A 9316-nucleotide genomic window follows, 5' to 3' on the forward strand; every position below is an offset into this window, starting at 1 on the left:
AAAAGTTTCTTCGCTCCGGTTGCGTCAAGGATGATTGCACATTTGGACGAGACATCTGAATTTTTTGTTTCATTTGGTACTTCTATATGAGAGAAAGAAAATTCAGTCAATTTAAATTACTGTTCACTGACGTGACCGGACCATAGATGTCACATTTCAGATTACAAATTCAAACGTTCAAAATTTCACATCAATTTCGACAAAGTTTCGAAATGACTCAGGGCCAAATAATATTTCACAATATACTTTTTATATAATAGAAATAAAATCTGCTGATGTAAAACAAAATTATTATTGTATATTTGTGAGAGAGCAGGTGATAATAGCTACAATTGAAACTATTCGAATAAAATGGATGTAATGAATCTTGAGTTAATTAATAAATGCATGTTCCTATATCATTCATATATATAAATTATACTTTTAATATATTATAAAAATGAATTTAACTTTATATTTATTACATGAAATATACAATAATCTACATTATGAGGTTTATTCACAGTTTATGAAATTCTGATCCTTAACAATTCATTATATCGCATTACCTCATTTAATTTTATCTACTGTCATTATAATTATATATTTGAGAATTTTCATTATATGCTGACAGTCATCAGGTGACACTTCATGCTGATATTTCTGCATCCGAGGGTCCTTCTATGTTCCTACCCTCATCTAAGAGATTTTCTTCAGTTACTTTATACTGCGCCTTGTGCAAGGGTCGAATATATACGAAGTACTCGTATACTTTGTAACCGAGAAGAACTCCACCGATCAACGTGACACCGATGCAAGTATTTACAAAACCTCTGTGCAACTTGTCGTATATCCTGTCTCTCCTTTGTCTCTTTCGCAAATCCAGATCCATCATATTATTTCACAATATTCGTTTTTTATTTTGTACACCGACACGTAAATCTTTAGCTTGCTGGAAATATTACGAAATCAAAATCTTAATATATCTCAAAGCATATAACCTCAAAAACAGCACGAAATAAGGAATAATATGTCATTAGTTGTTATATTCAAGTATACTTAAGATTATATACCTAAGGGATGTCGACAGTTTAAAATCGCCGTCTCCTTTACGATTGTTTAACTCTGTTTTCTTTCAAAAATCTTTTATACTTTTGAACTAGTCACTGCAGGTATCTCATACCGCATATGTGCTGATACATACGGCATATTTTGTAAATCAGGTCTTAAGCCTGTATCAAACTGCACATTAAGTCTGTTCTTTACAGCTGTATTTTCTGAATTATGTAAATTTTTAATTTTTCTTTACAACCGAGTTTTAAGCATACATATCAATTTCGCTTTTGTTGTACGCTGAGTATAATTTAATGCGACTATAAAAAAATAGGACTACTAAAGATTGGAATTATAAATTAAAACTTGACCAATCACAAAATAGAAATTAACTCCTTTCTCAATCTGTAATATGTAACTTGATATGGAGTTCATTTTAATCGAGGTATAGAAAATAAATATTTTCAAAAATGTTTAATATGCCGTTTTATTTTATTTCGGTAAAATTAAAGAAATTTAATAAAAATAATTTCTCTTTCTGCATCTACACTTACAAGCAAATATATATATATATGGGATAGAATTTAAGTATTATAATTAATCGTAAATATTATACATAATAAAGTAACAAATCATACACACATATGTTGCATCATATAAAGTCCTATTAAACATAAAAATGAGCTTATGAATTGATAAATACAAGATCGTGGAAGATTTCATACATCAAAAAACTTTTTTTTGCTATTATTATATTAGAAAACTTGAATTGTCAAGTCACAGCCCTAATATCTAATTGTAGGAAATGCAGTAAAAAGATTTTTTTTCCATTAGCATAAAATCTTGAAATAAGACACATAATTATAATAATCAATTAGCTTTTGTAGATATACTCATAATCCTTCTTACTTCTAATTTTCTAAAAATTCGTCAAATATTTTGGTATCAATATCTAACACTATTTCATCCAATGATGGACCTTCTGAGGAAAGTGGTAGTTCTGAAAATTTGAAACAAATGAATTAATTAATATGCAGTTTTGTATTAAAAAATATTTTTATTCTGCTTAATATTTTTATTCTACTTAATTAATTATTCTACTTAAAAAAATGCGGGAATAAAACATACTTGATATAGATCCAGTTGCTTTATATTCTTCAAGATCTTCTTTAAAAACTTCTTCAAAAGTTTCACGTCGTTCTTTCAGTTTCTTTTGCTGTTTCAATTCATATTGTGAGATTCTCTCAATGTGCTCGTTAGCTAATTTTGCTAAAAAACATTTAAAGTAAATAATGGCAAAAATTTCTCAATTAAATATAGAACTTATTGTCTTGCAATATACCTTTAAAATTATTTAATTCTAACAACTTTTTTTCTTTGTACATAGCCAACTGAAACCTGTGTTCCAACTGTCTATTTTGCAAATCCAGCATTTCATTGAGGTCTTCCAATCGATATAAAGCTCCTTCAACTTCCTCAAACATCTCTTGCAAATTTCCTTTGATGTAATAAAAAATTTTAGAAAAAATCCTTCATATATTATATATGTCTTTCTAAAGTGAAGCTACCTATTTGGTCCATGAGGTCTTGAATTGCATTATTAATCTTTGGAATATAGGCTAAAGTACTGTTTAAACAAGTAACACTGTCCCATTCGTGTTGAAGCTTTTCATGGATAGAAGATACCAGTGTATCTGCCTCCTGAGCTTTTCCTGCATTTTCCTCTGAGAGTTCATGAAGCTCATTCCATTGTAATTGGAAACGATGCAATATATCTGCACCAGCATCATAATTTACATTCCGTATATTGGTTGGTTTTTTGTTCTTTGGAGTTTCAGTACTTGACAGTCCTCGTATACTACAATAAATCCTTATTTACAATTTTTTAAATTTATTATCATTATTATTATTCTTAATTTATTTCTAACATACATATCATTCATAAGCATGATCCTATTAAATAACTGATATTTTATTTCACATATTCTTATTAATTTTACTAGAATAATATGTTATCACTTGTGTAAAATTTATATATTGATAAAAAAAATAAAGACGGACAATAAGCCAAACACGCAAAGTACTTTACCTAGCGGATATACCTTCTTGCACTGTTTGAAACTTGCTACGTAGTGATCCAAACATGCTTCACTGTCTCACAGTATACATTCGTTGTCAATTAACTTAGAATATAATATTAGACTTGACTGTTCACACTGAAAAGAGAACAGCCTCGTGGAAAATACTCATGTTATAAATATTCCAACACAGAGTGAAGCGTAAAAGCGTACGAAAGAAACACTAAAAGTGTCGCATAATAAAGATTATGTTTACCTATGTTGTCAGCTGACAACTGTCACATCGAAGCGAAATTACTCGGAGCACTTGCAACGTTTAAATGTTTACAGTAATATACAATAATACACTCAATGTTAGCCAATTCGACTAAGTGATCAATTTGCATACCTAAGGATTTTAAAACGAACAACTTGAATTCAGAGTTTAATTAACGAAGGCAGAATGAAATGATATGTATCGGCACAGAGTCTCTGTAAAAACGCATTATACCAGACGAATTTGTCGGTAATTTGAGTCTCGAGTGGTCGCGACGGTATCAATCGATACTCCATATCAAGCACTTGATTGTACAATTGCACTTTAGATGGAGACACAACGATCAAGAAAGGTAGCCTCTATGCGATGCCGGTTGGCGACGCTGCGGTTGCAGAATCCACAACTCGGTGCAACAATTCGCGCTTGTTGCACTTCCATTATTCACGCTAACTATCCAGAAGCGGCTATCCGGATCAAGGAAAACGACGTCCAGGTAAACGGTTTATCCCTGCCATTGCCGAATTTGCATAACTCGACGTGCAGGAATATGAAAAACTCAATTCTTGACGAAGTCGTGCACCCACATCTCTGAAATGATAATTTTTTACGAAACTGTGGCGAGCTCGCAAACTCGTGGACATGTTACTTTTTCGAGCATAACGTATCCCGGGTGTCTCGAGATTGCCGATCCAAGCGTTTCAAGTTGCTTTCCGATTCCGTTCATAATTCGACGCCTCGCGACGAGCCGCTGTTCGACTCGCTGTTTTTTGCGCGTAGCCTTTACATCGTAACGCTGTCGAGCACTCTTGCTCTTGAAGCTTTTAAGCTATTAAAAAGATGGCTTTATAGGCATGGCAACAGAGAGCGCAATGAGGAACGCCAAAGGAAGGTTTAACTTGAGCGCATTGCAACACGCGTGTCAAAACACGTTGCCTCGATATCGTGTATGCGTCGACAAGCACCGAATAATATAACTTCCTGCATTTTGCTCGCGCTAAAAATAATCCGTAGCTTTATATAGCAAAGCGCTCGACCGCGCGCGCCGACTGCGTAATTGCATACCGGCCGCCATAATTGCCGCAAATTACAGCGAGTCGAAGCTTCGTCAAAACAATCGCGCAACAATCAAAAGTACATTGGGCATTGTTTGTGCCATTTGCTTGATCGGCGTAATCGTCATAATTCATGTCGCGTGATTGCCACCACCCCGCGATAGTTTCTCGAGTTTAACAACTTTGGCGAGGAGTGCTCGCGACGAAATTAGCCGTGTAGGCGACATGTTTGATCGCCCGGAGATACAAGGAGTCTGTCTTCGCCTTCGACGTTTCCTTGCAAAATACTCGCGTCGAAAACGAAGGCAGCACGTTGCACGCTCGAAACAATGAAAATTTAACAGGCGCGAAGGTTCCTTCTTGTCATAACCGCGCGCGATCGATCCCCAGTGATAAATTGACGGCCATTGTCCGCGAAACAAAAAGCGCCCTGATTGTTCGGACGCGCCGTGACTCGGCGTGAAAACAAGCAGCATTGAGAGGACGACCGATCAATTGGACGATTAATCGTTCCGGTGCCGCGCATAATTGACGGGCTATGCCGTTCACGGCGTCAGGAATTTTCAACCACCGGTTGGCTGGTCGCGGCTAGCTGGTTGGTTGGTTGGATAATTGGTTGGTTGATTGGTTGGTTGGTTCGTGCCTTGCGTTGCGTTGGTTGATCCGCGTCCGTGAGCAATTTGACAACGTCGCTAAAGCTTAAACCCCTTCCCTTCTCCAACCCTCCCCTTCTGCCGGTGCGGTTCTGGTGCCTAGCAACCAGTGAGGTCAACAAACGAGGTCAAATTGAATATTAAACGTAGCGCGAGAAAATATCTCGATTGCATTGCTGATGAGCGACTAAGTCATGTATTTTTAGAAACACAATTGCCTCTCTTCTCTTTGAACAGCTGCAAGCTACTGAAAACGTAACAAAGGGAAAACTGGGCGTGTCCGACGTAGGAACGGAAAAGGAAAGAAAAATTTAACGTCACATCGATTTTAAAGGGATGTAGCGAGTAAGTGAAGCTCTTCTGAATTTTATACTTTAAATGCAGATCGTCATTATTATTTGTTTTGTTTCTCTGTAAAAGTCGAGCTTTGTTCATTTCAGTCAGGACGACGATTTTGAAGTTTCTGAAAGTGACAGGAAATTTCTTTTGGATACCAAAGGAGTCTGTCATTCCGAAGAAACTCATTTCCCAGGAGATGCAAGAGATTCGAGGTTATAAGTAGTTTTTACAGTGAAATAATCCAACAGACGACGACTCACCGTGCGCTTTCACCGTGTACCTGCGTAGCTACAATCCCAAGAAATACGAAAAGAAAAAAAAATGAGGGGAGCAGGAGAATATAACGGAGAGAGCCATTGTTTGAGGAGGAAGGAGCGGGGAGAAGAGAGGATGAAGATGGTGGGGTCGATTCCAGCAAGCCGCAAGTTTACTGGTATGTAAACGTATAGAAGTTCTAGGTAGATGTGGATATAGATATTGTGGGGTAGACGCTTGAAGGAAAGGAGAGGAACCGGGTATGAGGACGCAGAAGAGGCAAGGGGGGGAGGGAAGTGGATGTAGGTAGGTTTCCTGCGTTGCCAAGCGTTCTCTCTCTTTTTGCCGAGCCAACGTTTCTGGCGTTCAAAAACGTCATCGTGTGGGGTAGTGGAGGGCGAGAGCGCTCAGCAACAGCAACGATCGACTTGCCAGCAACAGCGACGCAGAGAATACGTGTACGTGTGCGCGCAAACACACACACACACACACACACACACACACACACACACACACACACACACACACATACACACATATCAAGTGAACAGGGAGAGAGAGAGAGAGAGAGAGAGAGGCGGGCTTAGTACGAACGGAAAATTCCAGTTCTATTTCGTCCCACCCCTCTCTCGTAGGGTTGGGATGAAAGAGGAAGGAAAAGAGAGAGAGGGAGGGAGACAGAAAAAGAGGGAGAGAGAGAGGGAGAGGGGAGCAGAGAGTAAAGCTATTATCTTTTATTGCGCTCTCTACGAACGCATAAACTCACGTCGCGGTTGAGTAATATCGGCTTGTGCGTACGCGGTTATTATATTCCCACTGGTTGTACAGGATCACATGTACACACGCGACTATATGCGATTCGCATTATGCTGAAACGTTGCCTCGCGTGATTATGCCGACAGAGGTTGATGATGCCCGGCTGCGAGACATATCATATTGCATACGCGCGGCATCGTCGCCGCCGGCCACAAAGTTTTAATGCGACACGAGTCGTGAGGAAAGTAATACTATTATTCGCCGCGCGATGAGATGTTAATATCTGTTAATATATATTTCAGTGTATGTCAAAAAGAAAAAATACTTCCGCGAGTCGCGGAATAGCAAGTATGATCATTCATCGTGTCCTGACAGGCTGCAGGAAGCTCGATCGATCTCTCTGCCAGCAGGCAGAGACCGGCTGGTTGCTGTTCGAGACTGCGATAGTTGCGAGCTCCGAAGTACCTTACGCCTTTTACGTTTATAACCGCGAATATTCTCTTGATAATAACGGTCGCGTACGCGCATACGGTTTACAGCCGACTACGGTCGTATAAGAACCCGTCGCGCAAATCTGAACGGACCGGCAGGAGAAAAAAAAGAAATACGTCAGAAACTTATGCATTGAGACAGGAGATCAGGATGCTTTCACGCCGCAGTAAGCTCGAACAGGTTGTGAGGCAACGCCGTCCTGCGGCCTCGCTAATGAGGCGCGCAATCAAGGCGGGCTCGCAGCTTTTTTCACCCCTTTCTGCCGGTGCTGCTTAGCATCTACCCAAGCGGCGTAACTTGAACAAAACTCATCAGGAGGGAATCGAGCTTAGAAAGTTGTGCGCAACTCGTAGTAAAACTGGGCTCTCTCGCGGAGTGGAGGAAGGATAGACGGCGAACGGGGATGCTAGGTCAACGTACGTCACAGCGTCTCTTCTATCGCTTTCTCTCTCTCTCTCTCTCCCTCTCCCACCCTCCCTCTTTCTCCCTCTTTCTCCCTCTTCCCTCTCTTCCTCGCTCATTCTCGCTTTCCTCCCTCCTCCTCTCTCTCACACACACACACACACACACGTTTCTCGTATCACTCTCTGCATTGCCAAGTCACTACTATATCGTGGTAATCTCGCCTGCTCCATAAAAAGGATTACCCTCCCTGCGCAACTAACGGGGTCATTGCGCATACTAGTACAGAGGTCTGCTAAATCGTAGCACGCGAGTTATATACGGCGCAGTAGCGGTAGGGTAGGATGCAGGGTGTGCGGGAAGGATCGATAGTCAAGTATATTCCGCGAATGTGAGTACCACCGGCAGCCGGGTGCACATATTTGACCAGCCAACCCAGCCAACCCAGCCAGCCAGCCAGCCAGCCAGCCAACTATAGCTAGCTAGCTTGTAGCTTCACTACGCTAACGACAACAAGGACAACGACACACGCACAACTGGCTGATTATTCTATTCTCGTTAACATTCAGACGCTCGCTATTAATATCGACTCGTCGACGAGTCATGGTGTGACGTGTATTGTATTGCGTCATAGTTATGTAAAATGCGATAGGCAAATTATTGCCTACTGATTAACCGTTAGGCTTTTGTACGCGCTCAAGCTAAAGTAACCCATAATCGAGCGAAACGTCGCCGTGGCCTTCGGATCCCGACGACAGCCACTTTTCGTTCGCCGTTTCCTTGACAGATTCTATTTAGCGAGCGAGGTGACGTCAGCGGAGCGTGCGTTCGTTCTGTAGGCTGCCTTTTCATGGTATACAACGCAGAGGATACTCGTTTTTCATGCGACGTATACAATGCGACTACAATGTCGTGCAAACGTAGCTCTAAGAGTGCTGGTGAATCCCAGTGAGGAAGGAATCCTCTTCCTCACTGGGATAATTGACACGCAAATGTGCCGGTTTTCTTTTCTTTCCTTTTTTTCTTTCGGTTCCTTTTTGCCTTGCGATAAGGTATATAGAATTCTGGTCAACTATTCTACTGGTCCCTCCTATTTTTTCCCGCGGTCGTATTCATTCCCTTGGGCCTACCGAACTGGGTAGAGCCGTTTTCTGTCTAGGGAGCTAAGTATAGAATTCCGGCAGCGTGCTGTTTGAGTATCTCGGGACCGGGGATCCGTTACGATCAATAGACAGCAGATTCGGCCGTTTTCGATATATTCCGTTGAGTTCCCCTACTATATGTTTGTCCTCATCGACCTCCAACCATTACCGACCACACCTCACTCACGTAAACTTTACCGGACAAACCGGTTACGCGAGATGTGGTTAGAATAACTACGCTTTATGTCTTCTTCAAAAGCAAAAAGAAGTATACTTTAGAAAGCTCGTTCATCTTCTTCAGACATCGGCGAACGCGTTAACCGCGAGTACTCGCTCGTGTTGCATTGTTGCATGCGTTATATCGCGATACATCGCTCGTTGGCTAATTCTCCTCAAGGTTTATGCGTTACGAACAATGTATAATTAAGCACATCACACTAGTCATGCAGTGAGTAAGCGATAAGTGCAAGAATTTGCGATAGCATTTTTATACAACGTCTTGTTTATCAAATGAAACGGAGAAATGTTGAAGAGAAATATACATCATGTCGATTTATTTTGCAGGATCGTCAAGGGAGATGTTCGATTGTGCGAGGAGGCGAGGAGCGGAACGTTCATCTCGCGACAACTTGCGATCAGCTTTGAGGCGACCGGAAATTGCCGGAAATTGACTTTTGTACATGGTATTACGGACCGATGAATGAGGGCGGCTGCACGACCTAGACGAAGTGTGTCAAAGAGGGTGCCGGCTGCTGTCTGAGTTATCGTGGAACCAGGAAAACCACCGCAAAATTATGGATATAAATTGTCCCCGACGAGAGAGAGAGAGAGAGAGAGAGAGAGAGAGAGAGAGAGAGAG

At 40.8% G+C, this 9316-nt stretch overlaps 2 protein-coding genes and 1 long non-coding RNA gene across 3 annotated transcripts; 1 reads left to right on the forward strand and 2 right to left on the reverse strand.

Moving 5' to 3' along the window:
* Window positions 1–480: 480 nt before the first annotated feature.
* Window positions 481–1191, reverse strand: LOC105190244 (uncharacterized). The gene is made up of 2 exons (XM_011152902.3): window positions 1053–1191; window positions 481–931 (listed from the first exon to the last, which is right to left on the reverse strand). Exon 2 carries the CDS (start codon window positions 872–874, stop codon window positions 629–631), a length of 246 nt encoding a protein of 81 aa, XP_011151204.1. The 5' UTR covers window positions 875–931; window positions 1053–1191; the 3' UTR covers window positions 481–628.
* A 398-nt stretch (window positions 1192–1589) lies between these two features.
* Dysb (dystrobrevin binding protein dysbindin) lies at window positions 1590–3578 on the reverse strand. Its single transcript, XM_011152887.3, has 6 exons — window positions 3367–3578; window positions 3122–3248; window positions 2601–2890; window positions 2375–2530; window positions 2161–2301; window positions 1590–2032 (listed from the first exon to the last, which is right to left on the reverse strand). Exons 2-6 carry the CDS (start codon window positions 3175–3177, stop codon window positions 1944–1946), a joined length of 732 nt encoding a protein of 243 aa, XP_011151189.1. The 5' UTR covers window positions 3178–3248; window positions 3367–3578; the 3' UTR covers window positions 1590–1943.
* A 194-nt stretch (window positions 3579–3772) lies between these two features.
* Window positions 3773–9315, forward strand: LOC112588133 (uncharacterized). Its single transcript, XR_003112581.1, has 4 exons — window positions 3773–3859; window positions 5309–5416; window positions 5512–5843; window positions 9022–9315. It is a non-coding gene; the product is annotated as an uncharacterized LOC112588133 (long non-coding RNA).
* The last annotated feature ends 1 nt before the right edge of the window (window position 9316 follows it).

This window comes from Harpegnathos saltator, unplaced genomic scaffold (assembly GCF_003227715.2).
Source record: "Harpegnathos saltator strain DR-91 unplaced genomic scaffold, Hsal_v8.6 scaffold10, whole genome shotgun sequence".
Classification (NCBI taxonomy): domain Eukaryota; kingdom Metazoa; phylum Arthropoda; class Insecta; order Hymenoptera; family Formicidae; genus Harpegnathos; species Harpegnathos saltator.